The sequence below is a fragment of the Vanessa atalanta genome, chromosome 4, assembly GCF_905147765.1.
Source record: "Vanessa atalanta chromosome 4, ilVanAtal1.2, whole genome shotgun sequence".
In the NCBI taxonomy this organism is placed as follows: Eukaryota; Metazoa; Arthropoda; class Insecta; order Lepidoptera; family Nymphalidae; genus Vanessa; species Vanessa atalanta.
The window spans coordinates 11,077,383-11,104,301 of record NC_061874.1 but is presented as its reverse complement, the minus strand read 5'-3'; the positions used below and the strand labels follow the sequence as shown (position 1 = coordinate 11,104,301).

The window sequence follows — 26,919 nt, the reverse complement described above, 5'->3', positions numbered from 1 at the left end:
TCAAGTATCATAATACATACAACGAATATTTATACTATTGTTATTTGTATACAATAATAAACTTTTCACGTAATAACTTGTTTTCGTTATCGAGATCTGTCACATAACCTACTGAGAATAAATATTTCAATGAAATATTTCCCTCGGAATTTATACACAAAGATGACTCATCAAAATCTATCGGACAACATGTAAATGTTTATATATACAATTATAATTATTTCGATTTTAAATAAATAGAATATTTTAGTATTAATTTAATGACAGCATCTGTCTTGAAAGCACTTCGAAACCTCAAACTAGAAATGAGGATGTTTTTTAAAACGTGTTAGGACGGGGACTTGTGCTCTGAAGTTATAGTTACAAAGAATAGGTTTTTAGTATTATTTTGTCCAGATTGAAGAAAATAATTATATCACTCAGAGCGTTTTCACAATATCAGATTCGATATTGGACGCTGATACGTCGGATGACTAAAACATATGAAATACTATTATTTTACATATTTTGTCACCATCATGTTTTATCTTTACAGTATCATCGTAATTGGTTGACGTTTAGATCTTTAAGAATATATCATCGGTTAATGTAAAAACGCTCACCTAACCAAAGGAAAGATCACGATTATATATGAGTTTACAGATTGCTTTAAACAAAATAATGTAATATTTATTTAAACTGTAAAATTTATATTTTTTTTTCCTATATTATTACTAAAAAATTAACCTAGTTAATTTCTAATAATATGTTTAATTACACAGACTATACACAGGTCAATATTTTGAATAAAAATACAATTCTAATGAATAGAAAATTCTAAATTCAGAAGTTTGGTCAGGATTAAAATTGGCTGCCAAATAAAGGAATTAAACGAAAATCGAGAATCATTTTATTAAATCTTAAATTTTTCCATTATGAATTTAAAAAAAAAAATGTTATATAAAAAAAATATAGAAACTTAAGTCTTGATTTAAAGTTTGTAGTTTTATAAAGTTCATTGTGTATAGTTTTTATAAATATACAAATACTACAAAGTTCTGCTCGAAATAAATTAATATTTAAGTTAGCTTAAAAATATTTTTGGACCTGTATAAAGTCTTTTTTTATACATAGTATTTACATCATTATTTTAATCCACAGAATAACAGCTAAAATATAAGATACTTACAATTTTACACTTCTTATTTCAGAGTAAAGCTAGATAGAATGATTCGTATATCTTTACTCATTATATATACAGTCCTTGTATGTCCTAAACATTTGTTTTAATATAGTATTGTCAGCTGTTTTTATCATTCCTGTTTTAAATCTTTTGCGTCTCACATATTTATTTCATATTTAATCGGTTAACGTCACTTCGCATTTCACAAATTTTATAAAAACAAGAAATATTTTAAAAAGAAAAACCAGATTAAAGCAATAATTTTAATTACTTAAACAACCTATCTACATTCGAATCGTAAGCAGAGACATATAAACATTAGAAAAAAAAACATATCTGTCTCATACTTTATATTTAAAATAAATACGTTAATCTTAAAATACATATATACAGCTCTATAAGAAACAAGCATCTCTACTTGCTCAGATTAGATTCATTAAATTTTATATAGTATATAACACAACCCACACTATAAAATAGCACAACTATTCTGCTGCTTATATTGATATTTATATTTAAAATGATCACGCAAGTATTACAAGATACAACTATAAGAATATCATTGACATTATCACGACTAATGCCTTCAGTGTCATTCTGTAAGAACATACTTCGAATTTCACTAGTGAAACATCACGTTTTATGATACGCAATTTTGATACATGTGTCTTTTGAATTAAGTGCTATTATATTTATAGCCAATGACGCTTATTACTTTCTGGCGTTTGACGTTCGTACGATGTGTAAAATTTCGAGGACGTTCTTACAAAATAACTCTACTTGTCTATAGAATTAAACTTCTGTTTTATTTAGAACCAGATCATTCATTTTGCGTGGTCACATTACCAAAGTGTTAAAAAGTTAAAGATTTTTAAATATAAAATCATGGTAATCGCCTAATTATCACAAGCATCATTATAAACAGCGAAATAGATCGGAATTCTATTTACACGGATACGTATGTTTGTATGTGTCAAGATAATGCTAAGAAAATACTCGTTGCCAATACGATGCAATGGGTTGAAGTCGGTGCAAAAGCTTGACCTCCTCGCTGCATCGCTGCTGGGTACTCACCTGACAAAGGGAAAATCGAATTTGCTTCTTTGGCAAAAATTAAAACTGTTCTCAACAATAGCATTGCCGATTGAACATCGAATTAATTCGTTTTCTATATTTAATCAATCATAATTAAGGTAACATGTTAAATTTGCTAATTATACTGTGTATTTTTAATATGAGTTTTTGATATAATTTAATGGCAGGGGCGATGTTACCGTATGTTATGTTAGTATGACGAATACTAAGAAGTATTTATTTATATAACATCATGACGTAGCTATTACTTAAAAAATTGGATATATGATTTCTGTTATTTTAATTTTGGCGTCTTATATAGACTTCGGAATCATAGTATATTAGCCTAATATTATATAATGGACAATGTAAAATTGCACGGTACCGAAAAAAAAAATCTACTTGTTGCAAAATCTCAAAATAAAACGAAGAAATAAATAAATATATAGGTACAATAGAAGTCTTGTTTTTTTTATAATTGCAATTAAACGAAACTGAGTAAGATAGCATTTCGTAAAAGGATACGCAACAATTATTGAAACGAATTTATTAAAAATTGACTCAATTAGGTTTTTATTCTCAAGTTACAGTATTTTAAGGTTTCACGCTTGATTGGGGGGAAAAGTTTTTGGACTAATTTGATGTTTTTTTTTAGGTTTCCATAATATTTATACAGCAAGAATATAATAAAAAATAGTTAACGCAATGAGGCGTCATTTATTTTTCGATCGTTAAGCACTCTGTTGCTTCGTTTCATGAGTTGTGCAATATAAATGAGTCGTGAAAAGATCACCATTTAATTTTTTTTTTTTTTTATAAAATCTTCTAGATAATGTGTTTCTTTAATTTGAATGGTATTGCATTAATATATATTAAGTTTAATTAATTTTTAATGTTCAATGAGTATTGCGAAGATAGAACTAAATTACAGCACAGTTGTTTATAAAAATCAATCAGCTCGCTGTTTGAATTTGCAATTTATTTCTTTGATTCATGGATGTCGTTGTTTTAATGGTAACAGCAGGTTGGATTTTATTCCGTCCTGGGATTTAAAATTTCTTCTTCGTTATCTTTGGGAGGTAATTTATCAAGGAAATTGGGTTCTACCTAATAGATTGCATTGTCATGAGCTTTAGATATTATAATATTTTTCACAACTGATTAGTCTAGTGAATTATATTGAATTCTGCTGAGTACAATTATACAAAAGAGAGATAGAAATTATTGCTATCTCTATTACTCACAGTTATATTTTTTGGAATTTTTATTCTTTATAATTTATTTTTTGTTTACATTTATTAAGCTATCATTATAATGTGACATCATATTTAGTAAATAAAGCAAAATTAAAATTTGAAGAGATCTTTTGCTTTCTCGCTGACTGTATATTGAAGTTAAAAAAAATACTATAAATAAATGCGATATATGTAAATATGATTATCATAAACTATTTTTTATAAGGAACACTTCTTTATGTAAGGTAATTTTATAAGGTGCCAATAAATTCTTTATAAATTATAGTATTTGGTTCTAGATTCGAAATTAATAAATTAAGTCTCAAGTTAAATTAGACTTTGTCTTATTTAGTAATGAGATATGGAACTCACCATTCAGTACGTGTACCACGACGCTCTTGGATTGAGCGTTGCTCGGATTACACTGATAGTTCCCTGAGTCTGAGGGTCTCGCTTGCTGGATGAGCAGGAATGAGGTAGTCGTTTCACCTTTCTCTGTCACTACAGATACACCACCCCTTGGCGAATCATAGCTTATTATCTGTGTAAAAAATACAAGAGATTTTCAATAGATCTCCTTCCAACTTGCTTCGGCATATTACAGTTCGCCAATGTTTGCATAACCAAAAAAATGCTTTCAATATCTTTACTCTCATTATTATTTGAAAGGGCAAATTCGATGCGATTGGAAATAGTAGTTTTTTACTGACTACCGCTCCCGCACTACCGCTATTATTAAAAATAAGGTCTGCTTCCGGCCTAACGTTTTTAATGGCATGATAGTTTAAGAAATGTCATCTTCCAGACTTCCGAAACGGACATACTGCTACTTTGAAATTCTCGACGTACAAAACTCAATAAAAATCTATTGAATGGACCCGGGACTTGATCCCAAGGTATTCTTTATTCATTTCTTGTATGTATTGCCACTTGACTATGATATTCCAATGAAACAAAAAATATTTAGTAAACTATTCGAGCTTCAGATTATAAAACAAAAGGCAGATGATGCGTGCAAAACATCGTAGTGAAGCACTAACGGCAAATACATAATAAAAAGTGATTACAAATTCTCGGTAGAGCGAAACGAAACGTCAAATATAAATAAAATTAAAATGCCGACGCTTTAGACGTTTTAACAAAACGGTAAACAGGAACGCGCTACCGGGAATTTGTATTCGCTTTTGTTACTTTACTTTAAGGTTCCGCACGCCCTTCTATTTACTTTTACTCTGAGAGGCTTATAATCTGAGAGGGGAGGAGAGACATTGATTTTTCGTATTGCCCTGATGCATCTAGATTATGGTAATCATTGAAAGAGAAAAACGTTATTAGCTTATATTTCTGATCTTCAAAATAACTAATTACATTTTACTAAGTATCTAATCTTCGCTACCAATAAGATCTCTAGTAGTTCGATTAATATATTTTAGTTGAAGTAGCCAGAAAATGGCTGAACTAGAATGAGCTCACTCTCGCTTTGTCTCGGCATCCCTCGCTATGGCTCGCCACCTCTCGTGTGTCGATATTTTGCGTCAAAGTTTATTCATTGTGTGCTCTCAAGCCTTTCGCCATCGGCCTTCGGCGATTATATTTATCACACATTGACTAAGCTATTTATAAAACTCTATATTTAAACATAACTTGTAAAATCAATATGCAGTACAAAAAAAGGTTGATTGTATTTATTAAATTAAAATTAAAATGATATTCTTATATTAAGAAAATAAAAATCAATTTAAATTTCGAATATTTCTTTATGTATAAAATATAAATATATGTGTATATAATTAAACTATAACTTACCGCATCGTTATGGTTCCAGAATATGTAGGCGGGCGGTTCGGGAGAGTAGAGCACCACGCATGTTAAGTTGATAGTGCTGCCCCGATCGATATACAGGTCTGGACCGCCTATTATTTCCGTTGTTGGTTCTGAAATTTTAAGATAGGTCAGAAACCTGAAAACTTTTGGCTTATCTAATAAATCGTACAATAATCATATGATTGTTAATTATTATTACATAGCCTTACAATTTTTATATTTCATTTATATCTAAATGATTACACGAACATATTCACAAATAATAGTAATAGGAAAAATAAATCTATTTCCAAATCAAATAAAGTAGGTTTTGGCTTGCATTAAAAGTAATTGGGTATTTGTAGTATCTCAAAAATATACTGCAAAAATCATCATTCCACATTAAATATACATACAAACAGCATAACATCCCCTGCTAATAATTCTCCACTATCCAGTTACTTCTATATTCCGCGAGATAATGAAAATATAAAAAGCTGTGCCGTTGTAAGAAATTAATTTCAACGGAGACGTTTTTTACAATACTCTCGGGCGGTCGCCTCCGCGGACTTTTATTACTTAATAATAAACGCCTAGCGATAAACATCGTTAATGTCAGCAATGTTTTACATCAAGATATTAATTTATAAATTTGAATAGCGTTGAAGTTTTAATTTGTGACGTTTTTAATTCTTAATTCAAAATTAAGCTTGCTATAAAAATGCTAAAAATAGCTGTTCTTTAAAGATAGATAAATTTGGCATACCCACGGGTAAAAATTTACTCGTAGTTCATTCACACCTAAATATTATTTCAAATAATAAGGTATTATATAAATACTGCTACCCACCCATTATCTTAGTTGTACAATTTTATTTATTTTTTTTATACATAGATTGCAATATAATTATTAAGGAATCTGATATACGACTAAAAGCAAATATCGAGAAAGACTACCGAAGATGCGAAGAGTTTGTTCATTCAATGAACTGCAACGTTAGGGATATTAGATCTGCCATGAATTTCAAATGCGTTACCCGTTAGACATTAATTGTTATGTCCCTTGTGCCTGTAATTACGCTGACTTACTCAATGTCCCTCTAATTACCTCGACATCGAAACACGATAACAAATAGCTCCAGTGAATATACGAAGCCGAGATTCATAATGAGTTTATAAAGAAAACATATTATTATTATTATTATTGTGGAATTGAGTTAGCTTGTCTTTTATATGTGTACGTGTCTGCTTCTGTAAACGTGTGTTAAATTACTAGGCGTTTATTGTGGAATCCATTGTTTGGAAATGAAAATAATTATTTATTAACTATCCAATACGTTATCTGTATTGCAATTTATAATAGACCTAACACTCCACCACGTACTTTGAAGCTGAAGGCCATAAACCGTCAAGCAAGTTCAACGTCAAATGTATAAAGTTTGACTGCCTTTGACCATATCATAATTTATAGACTTAACTTTGATTTACCTTTAATAGGCTTACAAAATATTAATATAACAGTTAAATTATATTATTTTGTCCTTTCGTACCTAATACTATTTATTACAGGATTGGATGGCCCGTTATATGGCTTTTGGCTGAAACTCATGGGTTTCAATCCAAACAAGCTCAATTAAATTATTTTTTTATGGCATTGGTTGGCGGACGAGCATATGGGCCAGCTCATGGTAAATGGTCACCACCGCCCATAGACAAAGGCGCTGTAAGAAATATTAACCATTCCTTATATCACCTATACAGCACCAACCTTGGGAACTAAGATGTTATTTCCCTTGTGCCGGTGATTACCCTGACTTACTCACCCTTCTAACCGGAACACAACAATACGGAGTACTGTTATTTATATATATTTTATCGAATTTTCATGTGCAAGTAGTGTTTATAATTCATCCCATGAAGACATGTTAGGGTAGATGAAATCTAGTACACATATGCCCGCTGCAAGCGAGCGTGGTTGTCAAAGTTGCAAGTTTTCTCTTTAACGGAAGAGGTGGTCTTTGCACAAAAGTGTGATATTACTAGCACTTCTAGCTTTACCGTGTTGGTAAAAAGGTGAGGTATTCGTTTAGTAAAATGACGAATGGTGAAACAGATTTTTGATAATATCAAATGTTTTACAAAAATATAAATAATAAAAAACAATATGTCAACAAAGTGTCTAATTAAATTTGATTTTTTAAGCGTGTCAATAAAAAAGGAAGTTTGGAAACGATGTTTTTCTTTGAACCGTGCGTGTCTTTAATATGCCGCACATAATTAAACTTGTTCAAACGTAAACATTTTAGTACCCACTAACTCGAGGAGGCTCGTGACGGGGCTTACTTTGGAATAACTTTTTAACGAAATTCAGCTTTGAATGTTGGTTTATGATACTTCAGTTTTCTTCTGTGAAAAGTTGTGAAACAGTTAATTACATTATGAGGTATTTTATTTCTATCGTTATTTTTTGATGGACCTTTATATTATTCGAAGCAGGCTTATCGGCCTGAATCGTACTGTTCTTTAACAGTTATAATATTTCAATTTATTTTTACAGCTCTATGAGAAAGTACTACACAATCACATTGGCTATTTTGTAATATACGGACTACAAGCGATGCAATATTATCAATAATTAGTTGCATTCAAGGTTAAATAATTTTGAGTGTGTCTGCAACAATTTCACTTTCATCACGCACACTGAAATTGAACACGATTTTTTTTTAAAACCTCAATTTTCGAGAGTTTTTCACGTCCAGTATATATATATATAAATTATTGATATATACATATATATCAATAATTTAAACAACAATTACATACAGACCAGATAAAACTCATGTATAATTCCAGTTGGATGTAAATTTTATCAATATTTTACCTTTTTATCACAATATTTTTCTTATTAATTTTGAAAATAATATATACATTCTGAAAGCTTGCTTTTCGTTACTACATTTCCAATAGATCGTCCCACATAAAATAATTTAATTCAGATAAAATTTACAGAAAAAGTTGCATAACGAAAATGACTGTCCAATTAAAATTTACATTTTGCAAAACGCTGCAATTTTAAAATGCCACCACGAATAAATCTTTAACGCTGGGTCATAATTTATGTTCCACTATCATGCTTTTGATGGAGATTAAAAAAATATATATTACAAGAAATTGCTCTTTTTCGATTTCTTGTCATATTTTTGATCATTAGACTATTCAAAAAGATAAATGATTGACGGAAAAAAAATGAGAATTCTTTCGCATAACATTCTTCATTCAAATTTACCTTGAAAATTACATCGCAATTTTTTTGACGTTTGAAAATTTAATTGCCTCAAGCAGAGTTGACCTAAAATGAAGAGCTTCATAATTGGACTTCCAAGTTATCTTGAAAATTAAAACGTAGTCGTTTATATTTAGAATTATATACTTTTTTAAATATCATATATTAAAAATAATATGTAATGTGAAAATAGGTGTTCTACTGTATGGTAATGTCAATCATGGTAAATCCACTTGATAGATTGATCAACTTTTTGCAAGCCCATCTGGGTAAGTTCGGTTAAGTTCATCGTAGATTCTACCACCAAGCAGCAGTACTTAGTATTGTTGTGAATCGGTTTGAAGGATGAGGGAGCCAGTGTAACTACAGACACAAGGGACATAATATCTAAGCTCCAAAGTGTTGGGCCCATTGGAAACGTAAACAACAGTTAAAATTCTTACGGTGCTAATGTCTATAGGCGTCGATGACCACTTACCATCAAGTGGCCCATTTATTCGTCAATCAATCAACCACAAAAAAAATACACATAAATTTATTTTAACTAAATAAAAAAAAAAACTTAATTGTGTATTTAAATAATATAAATAAATAAGCCATTGTAAAGTTACATGCCTTGATTAAATATAAAGGATTATCAATGCAGTTGCAGTTGATGTTATTAACATTGTTGAATTAAGCCAATCAACTATATAAAGCATATTCTAATGGCGGAAGAAGAACATGTTCAATGTAATTTACTAATGGCCCTGCGAGTGCTGTATTATAATACTATTCACGACAAATAGATTACGATTAACATATATTTGAAAAAAGAACTCTATTTAACATAACTACTTATATACTATTAATTCCACTATTTCATTCAAAACGCCATTTTGTTTAAGAATCAACAATGAATATCACAGATAATTTTAGGTTTGTACCAATTGTGAATGCAATGAATGCAAAATGCAGATCATGGACTTTTTTGTTTTATCATTCTTCTTATCATCGGAATTGGCTGCTGTGTTCTTGATTAACATTTAAAAATAAAACTATAACAGTATAAGTACAACTGTATAAGATTCAGAACTGTACAAATTAACAGAGCGTGGGATATTCCTGTTGCTGGGATAAGGGTTCCTTTCGCTTTGAGGGGAAGGTTTGGATCTAATTCCACAGCAATACAATGCGAACTAGTGGAAAATATGTTGTATAATTTCTTTAAAATTATACACATGCAGGTTTCCTCACGGTACTTTTCCTCATTGCCAAGGATAAGATGAATACAACAAGGAGAAGATAAATAAAAATTAACCAAACGAAAATTTAGTAGTCGTTGGTCAGTTAAGTTAAGCCTTCTGACCACATAGCGATCTCAACACTAAAATATAAAAAATGAGATTTGTAATCAGTAAAATAAAGTTAACTTACCGACGACGTTTAGGTGTATAAAATGGCTCATATGTGGGGTCGTTGATATTTGACACTCGTAGATACCAGAATCTCTGTGTTGTGGGTATTTTATCTGAAACAAAATCAAATGTCGAAACATAAAAGTAATTCATGATAAATTGCTTAAAACAAATTTCTGAGTGTTATTATTGATAATATTATAAGTACTGGACTCAATTTCATTTCTTAAAAATATATCCAATAATTGAATCATATATTTTACTATGTTTTCTTATCTTCTTTATAATTGTGTGCGTAAAACCTTTTGCGTACACATAGACATACAATAGCAAAAAATAACCCCTACTTTAAGTGTCAAGTACCATTGCAAATATGTTTCATTTCTTATAAAAAAATTTTAACATAATTTTGTATTAATGTTTGTGTAGAGCTTTATTTAATTACATAACTTAGGTATATCACAGCATAAATACCAATTTACCTCAAACAAGGGCACTCATCGATTTTTAATTTATTTAGCTTAACTTAATTTAATTGTAATATTTATGTGTGTATAATAAATGAATGTCTTTAAAAGTTTATAAACAAAAGAATTAGTTTTACTAAAATTTACTGGCATCACTTACAGATCACGTAAAATCACTAATGTTTTAGGTAAAGTGGTGATAAAGGTTTATCGACTTTTTCATGTCTTTACCGCATTAACTTTATGGAACTGTTGATGTGAAAAAATGAAGTTTTGCTATTTTTAAGTTATGAAAATAATAATGAGAATGAAAGGCATTTTATGATCGTGATTCATCGTCATCATCATTATTTTTCCCCTATTTTATTATTTGTGCAGGGTAGCATATAAGCTACATGAAAAATGGATTTGGAAGACTTTTACGACCGACAGCCTGCCTGACGACTGATTTGAAATTCTTAAGATATTCCCTTACTGCCGAAATTAATGTTATATATCTACAATCCAAGATTGAAATAATGTGATCTAATACCGAGATTTAACTGATATATTATAACCGAATCCTTTTTCATTTGAGCGATTCTTCGATCTCAGGTGATTCTGTGACTAACATTAAAATTTTACAATAACATAAAATGTAAAATAAAAAAAAAATTAAATTAAATTGTGCACAAAATATTTAATTTTTGTCGTAATCGACCGAAAGACAAACTTACACCTAGTATCTATTTTACGAGCTGACCTCAAAAGATATCCTATATTAAAAAGGGGAATATCAATTCGCTCACTTCTAAAATTTTCGATATTCATTAAATATTATTTCAGTCAATGGTGATTTCTTCAGACACTCTATAATGCAGATCTACGTCAGATTAGACTTTATTTATACAAAATATGAAACACTAAAACTAGAGTTTCTAAAATATTTGATTACATAGAGAATTTAATTTTAATCCAATAGTCATATTTTATTATACGACCAAAGAAACAATGGATGGATTGTGAGATGACATCCGACAGAGAAGTATGGAAGAAGAAGAAGACATGCTGCGCCGACCCCAAGTAAAATTGGGATAAGGATAGGATGATGATGATGAGTCGTCTTTTTATAATACAATGTGAAAAAAATAACATGCTTTATTTTACATATTAATTTAAAGACACTTAAATAATTCTAGCCATAATAGAACCCGAACCAGCTGTATGCTGTTAAAAAAATAATTAAAACATTCAAATGTCAATATACAAAAAAATACTCAGTTATTGATTGTCAAAAATCTACCAGACAGTCTCACACATCGCTGTCTCTATTTTTAGACACACTTAGCCTCAATAATTAGGTCGCAGCTGACGGGGTTACTAAGGTTAAGCCAACAAACATAACCTTTTCGTCTTCACAAAAAATGTAATACAGTTTCTATTCTCTTGAAAAATTATCTCTTTCTTAACAAAGTCTACAAAAATTCGGCTATTAAAAAATTAAAGCAATATTTTTATTCGTTTGATTGTTATAAGCACTAAAATGAAACTTAATAATTTCCACGAAATAAAAATCGTTTTGATTCAAAATTTTATTTTCACAGCACACAAAGAACATTATTTATATGTTAAGCTTTTGTATTGCAGAAAATTTAAGAGCAGTTTTAAATTTTCAAATGAAAATGGTAACGAAGAATAATCGTATCATATATTTTTGAAAGTAAATGTTGTTTAAATAACATAAAAATATAAACAATGGATAATAAATTAATGCTATTATTTTTATATGTCTGAATATAAATAATCATAAGCTGCATTATTATATTTTGAATAGTTAACTTAATTTATTATCGGTTTCGTTTGACCAAAAAATTATTCTCTTAATCTTTAAAATTAAAATAAATTTCAAAGCAATATAAACATTTTTATTGTGTAAATAAAAACTTCCAAATAATATTTGTTTGCATCAGTTCCATACAGTAGGAAATAAGTAAACGACTTTAATTATGATACAAATATGACTTATAAAATGTCTTAAGCCCCAAAAAATTTTAACTCAATTAGTTGAGCGAAACTAATATCAAATTTAGCTGCAATAATTAATTTATCGATGACACACACCTAATACGGCAAATAAATCATTTAATATTTAACCTTAGAGCCCAATCAATTAGATGGATAATTCGAGGTATATTTAATATTTATTTTTTTATTGATAAACCTACCTGTAAAGTCCAATCTTCCGAATGAGGCAGGTGTATCGCTCGAAACCTCTGATCACTCGTGTAAGTATAACGTCCTACCGTTAGAAGGTGGATGTCCCGATGTCTCACCCATGACACCTGCATGTTGAGCTATGACAAATAATAAAACATTAAAAATATTAAATTGTTCAAACATTAATATAAAATGTTACCAAGAAGTAATATAACTTGGTGGGATTATATCACGAACGTTTTCAATTTTCTTTTCTACTTTATTTCACATTTAGAAAGAAATTCTTAAAATTGTTTTATTTCTTTTGAGACTTATACACTTCTTTTGTGTTTTTCTTTTAAAATATTAATATGACAACGTTCAAAGTTAAAACGATAACAATTTTATAAGTATAATATCGCCATTATTAATTATAATTAAACTTTACAGGCTGTAAATGTCAATTGCTGATTAAAGGCCTGATATTCCTTTATAAGGAGACAGCTATTTAGAAACGTGTTCTACGTTGCTCTAGTATTGATTAATGTGTATAGTTTCTAATGATTTCGTTACGATTTTATATAGCCCTTGAGCATGGCTTGTTTTATAAGGAGATATTAAACATTTGAAATGTAAGTATATGTGATAAATTTCACTTAGTGGTAGAGCTTTCTACAGGCCTTAAGCCAAGGAGGAGTTTTTTTTTTTAAATAATTTCCAATGACACAATCAGCGTCGCTTACCGCTTGACCCAATTAAGCATGTATTAAGTTTTATCAAAATGGGTCGAGTTGTTTAGGACATATGTGACACTGGGTGGGTATTATCCACTTATCATTTATTCTTCCACTAAATGGCAACTAATATTTTTTTAGTGCCTTTAGTTTAGTGATGGTAAGTACCATCCGCCATTGCAAGGCTGTTTACCTAAAACAAACTGTTGAAAAAACACTTTTAACTAATCTTCAAAGAACTCAATCGAAGACGAGCATTAATCAGAATTTAATTTTGAACTTTATCGCTTTTCAAATACTCTAGAAGATTATCCCCGAACGTAAAATTTCATCAAGATTTACGTAGGATGGAATACATTTATGCCGTTTTAAGTTTAAAACAAGCTCCTAAGCGTCGGAGATTAACAATGGATTATTTATAACAATGAACACATTTATTTTAATTAGAACAGTTGATTAACGGCTTTAATTATCATTGGAAATTTAAAATATTGGTAGAGACTTTTTAGTATCAAAAAGGAGCGGCTTTCCACTTAAGCCGAAACCTCCTCACTTTTTGAGAAAAACGTTTTGATCTTATCCCACCAAAACGATTGGTGGTGTTAAAATATGAATAACTTAAATATAAATAATAGCTATAAACTATTTAATAATTAGCTAATCGTAGAAAGTTAATTAGCCGAAATAAAAAGAACAGGACCAAATAAAACCAAAACTTACTTATTTCTCCATTGAATAAATATTGCTACTTCTGTTCGTAATAAATAATCTTAGGCAGATCAATTTATCAAATATTATGACAATACGAAAATTTGACTAAAAGATAAATATAATAATGAAAATTTCAAGATATCAATATTAGAAGACAATAAAATTATTAATTTCTTGGTCAAATGTCATTTTTTATAAATAATTTTCTTCCTCTAACGTGGCCGCGAGGAAAGAAACTTAAGGTCCACAATATGTACTAAATGATACCACAAACATTTACCAGGTGGCCTAGAAGCAGTCGCTGCTTAATTAAATTAGCTTTGGAAGTAGGTTACGGCCCCTTCGAACGTGTTGGCTGGGTATTGAATAAAAATCTGAACTTATGCTACCGTTAGGGAAACCTGTCGGAACATTAAATGACGCTTCAAATCGTGCAGTGTGCAATTGCACGGTACTGCTAGACGCCCCATTGCGCTCAGATCTCTTCAATTACATAACCATAGCAAATCGTATTGCCAGTAGAATGCCAGTATTATCTTGTATATTAAGACATAATAATAGAAACCTAACAATAACAATTAGATTGTATTAATGCGATTAGCCTATTATATAATGATTGCTAATTAAAGTCAATAATGCTTTCAATTTATTCATTATGTTTTAAGATAATTATTTAAGTTACGTAATTAGTGAAAGCTGCGAGTTTGGAAATTTGATAATTTATTCTAATGTATTGTTAACGAATATAATTTCCTTCTGCTTCTACTAATGAGCTGAAAGGATCAGTATATTCAAAAGGAGATGGAGTACAGCGGTGAGATGTTGCTGGTATATAATTTTCGTTATTTAAATAAGTTAAATAAAAAAAAAATTAACTTATTTAAATAACGAAAATTATATATTTAAAAAGCGAAATATCACTCACAAATTATATAATTAATAAAATCTCAGAAACTATAACACCTACACACTTGAAATTTGGCAGGTGGGCTCTTTGTAGGGTGTAGACATCCGCTAAAAATTTACGAAACTCCACCCCTAAGAGGGTAATACGTTGGTTGGAAGTTTGTGTTTTATAAATTTTGCGCGGGTAAATCCGTCGGTTCAGCTAGTATTATATAAAGTCAGCCCAATTTATGTTGGACAGTATTTAATGTATATTAAATAAACCAAACGGTTGTGTCAGAATAATTCTTCAAATCAGGATCTTCTACATCATTAAGAACTTATTCATTTTGCGAACATTACGCTTCATATTAAACATTCATTCTTGAATCGCGAAGTCGCACATTGTATAATAATTTCATTATGATAACATAATAAGGGCGAGCTTCCATCATTGTGAATGGTTTTAAAACTCTCGTGTGGACGCCAGCTATCTCGTTAGCCCGACTTGTTATTTATATGGAAGATGCGGCATCATGCCCTAATGAGACTTTTATTTATAAAATTGCTTCTACAATAGGGACTTTAAACTTGCATTGTGCTATTGTTACGTTTCATTTTAAACGAGGATTTTGTGGTACGCCGCTATGTAAATTGGACGTTGGTTTCGGAATGAGAGGGACTCGTTAGTGTGAACGTGTGCACTTTTCCATTTTAATAATGGTATGCGATACGTATTTTTAACTTGATTTATAATACATCCAGTTGGAATGTTTCCATAGTAATTTTAAATAGTTCTCGCAAGTTCCGGGCAACGAAGATTAGTTTTGTAGTTGACTACAAAATGCAAGGTAATGTTGAACTTCTACAAGAGCGTAGGTGTGTTTAATTTTGAATACGACAATTTGATTGGTGATTGAACATTTCTTAACATTCAAATTGTGATATGAATATTTTTATTAAATATAAAAAAAATATTTTTTTATTAAGAATTAAAGTATTTGAACATGTAACGTTTTATAAGTGACCTTTACTTTTTTAAGGAAACTCCAGAAAGCTTCAAGATAGTATTTAAAACAAAAACTAGAACGTGATTTTTCTTTTCTATATCATTGAACTATTATTTGATGGTTTTGCTAATGCAATGTGTAAAAGATACGAAAGAGTTAATTTTAAAACATCACTGTCATCGGGTTTTTATTAACAAAAACATTGATTTTTTTACAAATATTCAATAAAGATGCGAGAATGTGTTTATTAAAATACCATTTTATTTAAAGAACAGTGCTCATTTTAAAAGTACTTAAATAAAGCGAGAATAACTTTTATAGATGTACAAACAAAAAAGTAAGATAGAGATTCTATCTCCAAGCAACTACAAATACAGTCTTGACATACAAAGCGGACTCCCTCAGAAGATCTAAAATGAAATCTAAGTTTACGCGAGTCTATTCTTTGAATCGTGAACTTCCTTAGAACGCAAACTGCAATCCTATTAGCGACATGGTAAAGAAACAGTACTTACAGTTTTATTTCCCAAGTTTTTCACCCGGCAGTTCAAGTAAGCGGTCTTGCCAAGTAATGCGGTGACATTCTTCGAAGCCGCTAAGTCGAAGTATGGTCCTGTGCGAGGGGTCGGTCTTGGTGTATCTACCACAACCCCCGATCTAATCACGTTATCTGCAGCTGGTGGTGAAGTCGCTGACGTGTTCGTCGGCGACCCCTTGCCAAGTTCCCTTTGTGCTGACGATACTATGGACAAGAATAGTTACATTTAATGACGTACATTGAAAAGTTCGCAAAATACATCTATCGCATCACACAAAGATATAATTGACATAAAATGATTACTATTTTAAATATTTTTTTTTAATCATTAAGTTTGAAAATTACGTCGGCATTTTTAACTCTTGATTTAAAATTAAAAACAAATGTACTGTTGATAGAAATTAAATTCAAACATATATAGACAACTATAAGTACAGTACAGTAAATAAGGTTTATATTATTGTGATCCACGATAAATCTTAAATATTATATTTATAAACCGCCAATTCTTTAACCATTATCAATAAACATTTAGGTCTATATATACGATTAGAAATTGTAACATAAACGCATTCTGTCAAATACATTGATTTAAATATTGTATTGATGAATATCTAACACTTTTGAGTGTTAGTCACAACATCGTAGAACATCTTATAAACATTAATTAATCGTGTTGTCAGCAACTTAATCAATATAGGTTACACGTTAAGACCGCTTGGCAAAACTTATGCGCGTGTAACTCCATACACGTAACGGAAGTGAAAACGATATTTGATCAAGGTCGATTATGACGTCAAAACTTTTTACTTTTGCTGTCATAGCTCTTAAAAAGTATCGCTCCGATAAAGTTCTTAACGATCAGTCTTTCGAAAACAGTTTTACGATGTTTCACATAAATAAAATAAAATATAATAATTTTGAGTGATTACTTATCGTATCGTGTTTCAAATCAAAATTTCCTTTTACTTTATATATTAATATATTACAAAATATTTTTTAACATTTTAGTTCTAGAAAAGAAAAATTTTTGTTCGAAAATTGTTTAAATTAGGTGAATACATATAATTACTATGAAACCTTAAAGACGAAAATGCTATACTAATAATAGTTGCTCTTGAATAAAGAAAATTCTTAAGCAATAAAAGTACTCTTTTATACGAATATCTGAACTCGAATAATTGCGAGGGCTGGGTACTGTAAAAAATAATGAGCTTAACAACAATACAATATGAATTCCACTACAGTTCTATGAAAATGTCAACAGTCGTTTGAAATAGAGGAATAAGCTACAGCTAGAATACAATAATTTATTTTTTCTCTGCCTTTATTCCTTTTGAATCTTCCAGTATAGATTAATTAACTATTCTTTTTAACATTATTTTTCTATAGAGAATACTTAGTTTTTCAATTAAATGTAGATATTATATAGTAATGCTGATCATATCTTTACTAATAAATAAGGATAAGTTTTTTTGTTGCCAAAGCGAATATATAAAACTTGTAACAGAAGATGCAGTATATGTTGCCTAATATGTTATAGAGCCGGACGATTGATAAATAAAATGTAATTTATTAAAATTGCCTGAATATTTTGTTATTAGTAAGATGATGCATGAAGGTACTTGTTTCACTTCGGTCTGGTGTATGGTGTTTTGTTTATGAAATGCTACACAACAATTCAGCGTAGATGGCCTCTTTTTGTGTGACTATCATGATTCAGAAGAAGTCGATGGGAACGGAAAAGGGTCGATAGCACTTAGCTGAGACGACGAAGACATCGTCTCGGCCCTCCTTCAGCCCCGACGCCCGGGGCTTAAAAGATACGGCACAACCCTGGGGCAGTGTACGCGTAAGGTGGGGGGCTCGCGTATCCTATTTCAGACGGCCCTGAGAGGGAGGACTGCCTGCCACTAGCGAGGAGTACGGGAAGGTGAGTTCATCTTCGTTTTGTTTAATTCGTGGCAACATGTAGCAGAATTTTATTAAAATTCAATGAAATCAATCAAATTAAATACATGGTTTTCATGTTTCCACGATGTATTATTTCATGGTCGAGCAAGAAACGAATTTATAAACATAAATTAAGCACATTCAAAATCAGTGATGCTTAGTTAGGTTTGAACCTGCAATCATAGATTAAGGTGCACGCATTGTAACATTTCATCTCAGCTCAGACACAACGAGTAGAAAAAGATTTTTTGGAGATTACTCCGGGCAATAGAAAGAGAAAAATAATTGCTTTCCCATAGCCATAACAACTTGAATGAGGCAGTTTTTTGAAATCACAGACAGACACGTCAATTTTATTTATTTATATAGGATTGTGTGTGTTAGAGCGTAAAACTAATCAGGAGTGAGTGGACGGCACTTTACCCGCAGTCAAACTCTCGAGTGGACATGACGTGTCATGACTCAGGACTCGTGCGTTTTGGCAGACAAGTATGAAGTTAGGAATAATTTGAAATTTAGCAGCATGTCATAATTTCTAGGAACATCGTATAAATTATTTGTCGTGTATTTGGGGGTATCGTATCGTGACTAGAATATTCATAGTTCGTTGTTGAACAAATCATTGTGTAATCTATCTTGAATGTCTGAACTATGAACGCAACTCTATCAACGCTTAAAACTTAGCACATTCTTATTGGGTTTATAATTGTAATAGAGATTTAAATAAACTGTATCTTTTAATGCTACGATTATAAATAAACTAATTTATTTTAATATTTAAATAATGAATTATAAATGGAATGGAGGATTGAAGCTGGACAAAGCACCATTTTGCACATTTACATGTGCTTAATGTTATAGTATTGCTTGGTGTTGCAGGGAAATCACGCAAAGACACCTGCATGAGTTCTATGAATTCTGTAACACGTGTGCTCATCAACTCACATCAGATCATCACGGTGAAACAAGCTCCAAGTCTTCTCATTTAAAAGATAAGAAGCCTTAATTCACATTATAAATAACTATTTATCAATAAAAAGAAAACTATACAATGATGTGATTTGTAATCATAGTTATCTGGATAAATATAAGTTGTAATTTTACACCGTATTACGTCATGCTTAAGGCTATATTGGTGTAAAGAATTCTTTACCCATGAGTTTTTATGTCAACGTATAAAATTGAAGGCCTCGATATGTTTTAGGCACGCCCAAACATAATATTTGCTTTACCAATGCCTTTCCACCAAGTGCTTTTAGTCCACGCACTTAGACGGTAAAATTAGGATGGAAACAAAGTGATGTTAAATAATGAAATGTAAGCAAGGCTTATACGTAAGTAATTCATTTTAAACATCAAAACATAAAACTGTAAAAGCGTATCGTATATATCGTAGCGTAAAATATATATTTTTTTGTTTTTGTATAATTTAAAGCATCATATGAGGATAGATTTATTAACATAAGAATTAATAAAATTAAGTGCTTAAATATATACAAATATGAATTAAAAATAGTAACTGTATAAATATTGACCGCTTGGAATTGTGACAATAATGCTTGCAGCATTTCCCCGTTGAATCGCATTTCCGATCCTCTGGGCTAAAAACGAACCAGCCCTCCTGTCACCAGTGGAGTCAATAAGGCGAGGTGTAATACTTTTACTTTAGCATCATATTGTATCAATTAAAATTTATACGATTAAATAGCAATTTTATTATGTTATCATTAAGCTTAATTATTTAAATAAATAGTAACCTTGTACCTTTTAAAATTGTATTAGTTCATATATCCAAACGGTGCCAGTAGTAGGCACATAATAAAAAACATCTAGTCGAGGTTTTTTAATATTATAAATGTGAGAGAGAGAAAATAAGTCATATTATGAATATTTATTTAAGTTAGCGCTGGTTTTCCTTTTGTTTTTTGTAAAATAGCGATGTCTCATGTTATTAATTACGAATACCTCCAATTAGCCGTCATTATTGTGATACAAGTAGGTATTATAATAGACCAAGCTGTCCGAATCGAACCAGAAACTTTCACAGCCCTAGTTAAGCCGTTGCGATATTGACATCCTTAATTTCCTTAGTGCACAGGTAGCAGTTTTAATCTTTTTTTCTCCTAAGTTACTTAAAAAGGACAAGCAGTTATTACGTAATCTTGTTTATACAATGTTTTTATCGGTTTCAATAAGCGTATTTAATTTATACTGATTAATATGTGATGAGCTAACAGCCTTGTCTGAGATCATAAATATTCTAAAATAATAATACATCAATGTTAAAGGAATAAAATGATAGCGTTAAGGAGAAACTAAAAATTTTACTCATGAACTCAAAAATCACGACTATTGTTCATATGAACTTGTTTATAATAGTATACATATAAATACATAAAACAAAGGTGTACTTATGTTTCTCGTGCCGTCGACTTATGACTAAGCTCTTAACTTAATAAATAAAACCAAAGCGAGACAATACTGTTCACAGACGTAAACAACATTTACATTAAGAAATTGTATTTTTATGTAGTTTTTGAGTAAATGGTGATTACATTTTTATTTATTTTCTCTCAAAATTAGAATAGTTTCTTTAGGAATTTGCGACATTATTTATAGCATGACGTACATTTTTATTTATTATTAATATTGACATAGTTTGAGTGATTTAGTTGACATTAATAATTATTAATGTCAACTAAATCACTCATTTCTTATTATAATAAGAAATGACTATATATTAAGGTATTATAATATACAATTAAGGTCACACTCTGTAATAATTAGTAATTTACTAAATAATCTGTCTGTAATATAGTCAAACCTAGCATTATCATTAGCATTTTTTTTAGCATTAGCGGCCTGTAAATTTTCCCACTGCTGGGCTAAAGGCCTCATCTCCCTATGAGGAGAAGGTTTGGACCATATTCCACCACGCTGCTCCAATACGGGTTGGTGGAATACACATGTGGCAGAATTTCGTTGAAATTAGACACATGCAGGTTTCCTCACGATGTTTTACTTTACCGCCGAGCACGACATGAATTATAAACACTAATTAAGCACATGAAAATTCAGTGGTGCCTGCCTGGGTTTGAACCCGAAATCATCGGCTAAGATGCACGCGTTCTAACCACTGGGCCATCTCGGCTATTAGTCAAACCTAGTTTTTCTAAATCTTTAAGCATTTACTTCTTTGTTTTGCTTATTTGCTTATGTGACTATAGATCTCGAAATTGTGGGTTCAAATTTCGAATCCAACCAATAAAGTTAATTAAGTTTTTTCCAGTTAGGAAGACGATATTATACTACTGTGCATTGGCAAAATGGTATGTAAGACTGTCGGTCCGGCTAACCTAATATCTTCTCGGTCGTTATGGTCGCCCCATCAGAGAGTGACTGCGAGGGAATAGGGAATGCTCATATACTTTCACATACCCTTGTGCAACAACCCACACAACCCGTGTCCAACCGTACAGGGATATAAAATATCCCTGTACGGTTGGGCAGTCCTTGAAGTTCACCACGACTGAAATTGGGTCACGAGAATATTCATTTATAAGATAGTTTTATTTCCTTCTAAAATAACATATCACATAAACAGTGTATAACTATTATATTTAAACAGTAAAAAAAAGTAATCCGTATGTGTATTTATATAAAACTACGTAAATAAATGTACGGCCATTGAAAAGTAAACTCGTTAAAATTTCTCTGCACTGAAAAATATATTTACAGACTGATCACTGAAATATTTTTATGTCTGTGATACCTCTAACACGGCGCTCGTTACCAAGTCTCTTTGACGTCTTTGTTTCTTTGATTACGGTAGCGCTGACGATATATTTTCGTAAATCTAACGTAAATATTATAACAAACGATATTTCCTGTATAGAAATATACAACTGGTATTCGGTTATAAATTTCTACGTAATATGAGTGAACTTCTATTAACTGTAGGAATTTAATGGCTATGAATGAATTTATTAATATACTCCTCTGTTCGGTAGTAATAAATTTATTACAAAAATATATTGTGAGACAAGAAACAGACTCTATTAGTTCTAATAACAAATACCACGGTCGAACTTTTCTCATTTGTTTGCCAAAATTATGTGAAATTAAGAATATTTTCGACTATAAAATGCTTAAATACTTATGTTCGAATTCTTACATAATATTATTAATTAATTACATTGCATTTCATTAGCAGCCTGTAAATTTCCCACTGCTGGGCTAAGGCCTCCTCTCCCTTTAAGGAGAAGGTTTGGAGCATATTCCACCACGCTGCTCCAATGCGGTTTGATGGAATACAAATGTGCCAGAATTTCGTTGAATTTAGATACATGCAGGTTTCCTCACGATGTTTTCCTTTACCGCCGAGCACGAGATGAATTATAAACACAATTCAGTGCCTTATTTTTAACTGCAAACATCGTTTAGAACGGGTTCAAACCGCTAGACCATCTCGGCTCTCTTCTTCGACTTTTCCAAGACTTATTTATTTTATCTAGAGATTGAATATAATAACTAATATTAAAATAATAAGGTTGAATAAAAAATCTAAAAGATTACGAACAATTTTTTTATCGCTATTTTAGACATAACATAAATACTTATACTATGTACGGAAATATGTATATTATAATGAAAAAAAAAAAAAACAATTAGAATTTTTTCGAAATTCTACAATGATAAAATAAAAGAATTATTATGCTACAATTAATATTTATGTTGAGGGATTTTTTAAAATTGAATATTTAATACAAATGTAGAATAATATAAATAGTAATATAAATGTATAAACACAAATTAAGCAGATGAAAATTCAGTGGTGTCTGCCTGGGTTTAAACCTGAAATCATCGGTTAAGATGCACGCGTTCTAACCACTGGGCCATCTCGGCTCCATTATGATCGGCTCGGTTAATTAATGATTAATTTTATTAGTAATATTACATTAATGAAAATATGTTTTAATATTAGCTATGGAATTACATTGAAACGACTGGGCTGTTCAAAATGAAAATCAAAATATTCATTATTCAAGTAAGCTCATAAAAGCACTTATGAATCATATGTTACAGTGAATTAAATGTAAACCTACCACTGGCTACGAAAGTAGATTCGATGGAGAAGAACTGGCGAGAAACTCATTACTTATATTTTTCATCATTTAAATTCCATATTATAGTAAAGTAAAGTACAAGTAAATCTACATATATCCTCCCCAGAAATCAACAAATACCACGCTTTTTTGACGACCTCCGTGTTCGAGTAGTGTATACACAGGTTTTAATGGGTATGCCACTCCGAGGTCTCGGATTCGATTCCCGGCCGAGTCGATGTAGAAAAAGTTCATTAGTTTTCTATGTTGTCTTAGATCTGGGTGTTTGTGGTACCCTCGTTCTGATTTTCCATAACACATATGCTTTAGCTACTTCTATTGGGATCAGAGTAATGTATGTGATGTTTTCCAAGATTTGTTTTTTTTTTATCTTTGGTATAATTTTCTATTAAGTAGATACCACCATCATCATATTATGTACCACCGCCAAGCAGCAAACCCTAGTATTGTTTTGTTTCAGTTTGGACGGTGAGTAAAACAGTGTAACTCCAGGCATATGAGACATAATACTATTCCATAAATCAGTGGCTCATTGGCGATTGAATGGTTATTTTCTCACGGTGCCAATGTCTATGGTTAGTGGTTGCTTGCCAATTTGCCGGTCTGCCAAACTATGTCAAAAAAAATACCTGTGTCATAATAATATATGACACAGTTGATGGGTATTACAATGTGTACTTTAATAAACTAGTGTGCTGGTAATAACGAAGGTCTAATGACCCGATATGTAAGCCATATATTTTGATAATTGATAATGTTAGGCGAATTTATTGTGTCGGCTTTGTAACTTTTCGCATCTAGCACACGGTGCAAGGTATTATTAAATGGATGCACTAGGTTAATTGCTAACGCTGTGTTTGACGGTATAATTGATTGTCTCATAGCTTTAACCTGTAAGTCTGCGTCTGAACTCTGGGGAGCACTAAGAACGGGTTTTTCGAAGTTCATTTTGTTTCGCTTCGTTTTCGATAAATATGGAATTTGGCTTTTAGGGTTCTGTTTATAAGTAAAATACAGCTGGAGGATCGTTTAAAAAAATATATCATCTAAAACAGTGGAATTGGATATGATAAAAAATATTAAAGTGTAAGCTTACTTTTAGTTTAACAATTTAATTAAATTTTGAAACAGTTTTTGATGATGAATGAATGATTGAATGATGTCTTGACTCGAATCTGGACTCAAAATATTCCGTGCTATCATAATTATAGTTGATTTATTGCATACAATTATTTGTTAGCAGGAATACAATCAACAATATTTCCGATGAGATATCACATCGAGTAAAAATAAAGGCCTGTTATAAATGAATTTAAAACAAAAAAAAATCTTTACCAGAGACAATATCATAATTTAGGATACTTATAAACAACATACCCTAATTACTTGTAATAAAACTTATTTAATTGCTTAATATATCATCGTGACCTTTATTATGATTCATGGTCACAATAAAATAAGCGACAAAAATGCGCAATAATAAAACTGACCATTACCGAAGTAAACAATATTAGTGAAAGAGTCATGGTCATAAATCCCAGGGAAAATGTCCCGACAGCGACAGTTGGCGAAATTGCGGCGAAAGTAACATTATATCTATAAGATACGATCCGCAAAAAGGCTGTTATGATTTATATGTTCATAAGCAGACGCTTTAAAACCAACCGTAAATGTTAATCACCGAATTTTATACGTGTTCACTTAGGGAGAATTACCATTGCTCTTAGAATACTGGAATGTGTCGCTTATAATATTGTCATAGCGTATTAAGTATCTATGAGTCAACAAACAAAAGGGTGCGGTGAAGGAAAGAGAGGTATTTCTGCTGCCCGTGTCGTCTGCGCTACGCCGCCCGGCCAGTTCCGTTGCGTTCGTTTACGTGCCAGTATAGGGTAGTATTTGTTTTTATGTTACAGTTTGGCGGTCGAGCAAAGACAATGGCACTGTAGAAATATTAATCATCGCCAATACACCAACCTTGAACTATGAACTAAGATGTCCCTTGTGCCTGTAGTAGTTACACTATGTAATAGTAAGACATTAGGAAAAAATATGTTATTTAGATACACTAACTTATACATGTAACATATGCTTAGAAAGATAAAAAATATAACTACCTCTTTTATATTATCACACGATTTTAGATAGTTATGCGAAACTTTGAATTGTTTTTCGTGAAAGTACTGGCATAAATAAAATGTACACCCGTTCCTTTATCATCATTATGCACTGTGTCAAAGTAGATGACTCATTATTAGTATTTATTGCACTACCTACCTGTCATACTCAGAGTTAATATTTATTTAAGTTACTCCTTAGCGATTATTAGCCGAGGGGTTAGAACGCGTGCATCTTAACCGATGATTTCGGGTTCAAGGTCAGGCAAGCACCACTGAATTTTCAAGTGCTTCTGCACGGCGGTGAAGGAAAACATCGTGAGGAAACCTGCATGTGTATAATTTCAACTAAATTCTGCCACATGTGTATTCCAACCCACATAGGAGCAGCGTGGTGGAATATGCTCTAAAAACCTTCTCCTCAAAGGGAGAGGAGGCTTTAGCCCAGCAGTGGGAAATTTACAGGCTGTTAATGTATGTATGCTAGAGATTATACATGTAAAATCTATATTGAGGAGTATCTTAATTGAGCGTTAAATGTAAGCGTTATTCATTAGTGGCAATACGATTGAAGGTCAAATGTGTTTAGTTTTTGATCTCTCGTACTCAATGGCGAAGGAAAACATCGTGAGGAAACCTGCACGTCTCAAGTGAAAACCTGCATTAGAAAAATATGGTGTTATAAACAAAAAACCTTCTAAAAATAATAATAAATAAGTAGTTGGTTAGCTGTTACTTTACTTTTTATGTTTCTATATATTTTGATATTTTTAAATACGCTTTCATTTGATTTGCTTGTATCTGTGTGTGTAGCGGAATTTGTGAATTTGTGTGTGTGTCTGTGTGAATGTGAAAGTGAAAGTGAAAACGTAATTTTCACTCTCTTCCAAACATCGGATTAAATTGAAACGGCACATTTATTAAAGACCGATTCTAGTAGGATGGCTGCTGCTGGAATGACAAGGTTTTTTTTCTGAAAAAGTATCACGTTGTAAAAAGAGGCCGTGGAGATGAATTGGAAAATTGTCTCTCCACTGGCCCACTCCACCGAAGAAGATCGGAGAGAAGGTCAAATGGGTAAATACAGAGAACTTGCTCGATTATTAATTTTAGCTTTTGTTATATACTGTTTTAAAAGGGTGTTGAAGGTTTGTTGAAACTGTTATTTCTTTGTAATAAGGTCAACTAAAGTATTGATTTGTATATTATGTATTATTGAATTAAGTGTAGTGATTGAGAGAATTATGTT

The 26,919-nt window shown here is 31.0% G+C and overlaps 1 protein-coding gene across 3 annotated transcripts in view; it reads right to left on the bottom strand.

Annotated features, from left to right (window-relative positions):
* Positions 1–1,051: 1,051 nt before the first annotated feature.
* The window catches only part of LOC125077644 (tyrosine-protein phosphatase Lar-like), a 109,444-nt gene continuing 83,576 nt past the window's right edge, over positions 1,052–26,919 (bottom strand). The window contains exons 3-8 of one of the 3 annotated variants that reach the window (XM_047689629.1): positions 16,452–16,678; positions 12,626–12,754; positions 9,974–10,067; positions 5,278–5,405; positions 3,844–4,012; positions 1,052–2,263 (exon numbers count right to left, since the gene is read on the bottom strand). In XM_047689629.1, coding sequence (XP_047545585.1) covers positions 2,136–2,263; positions 3,844–4,012; positions 5,278–5,405; positions 9,974–10,067; positions 12,626–12,754; positions 16,452–16,678 — 875 coding nt within the window. In that variant the 3' untranslated portion in view covers positions 1,052–2,135. The remainder of the gene's footprint in view (positions 2,264–3,843; positions 4,013–5,277; positions 5,406–9,973; positions 10,068–12,625; positions 12,755–16,451; positions 16,679–26,919) is intronic. The other 2 variants (XM_047689630.1, XM_047689631.1) reach the window with 2 other exon arrangements.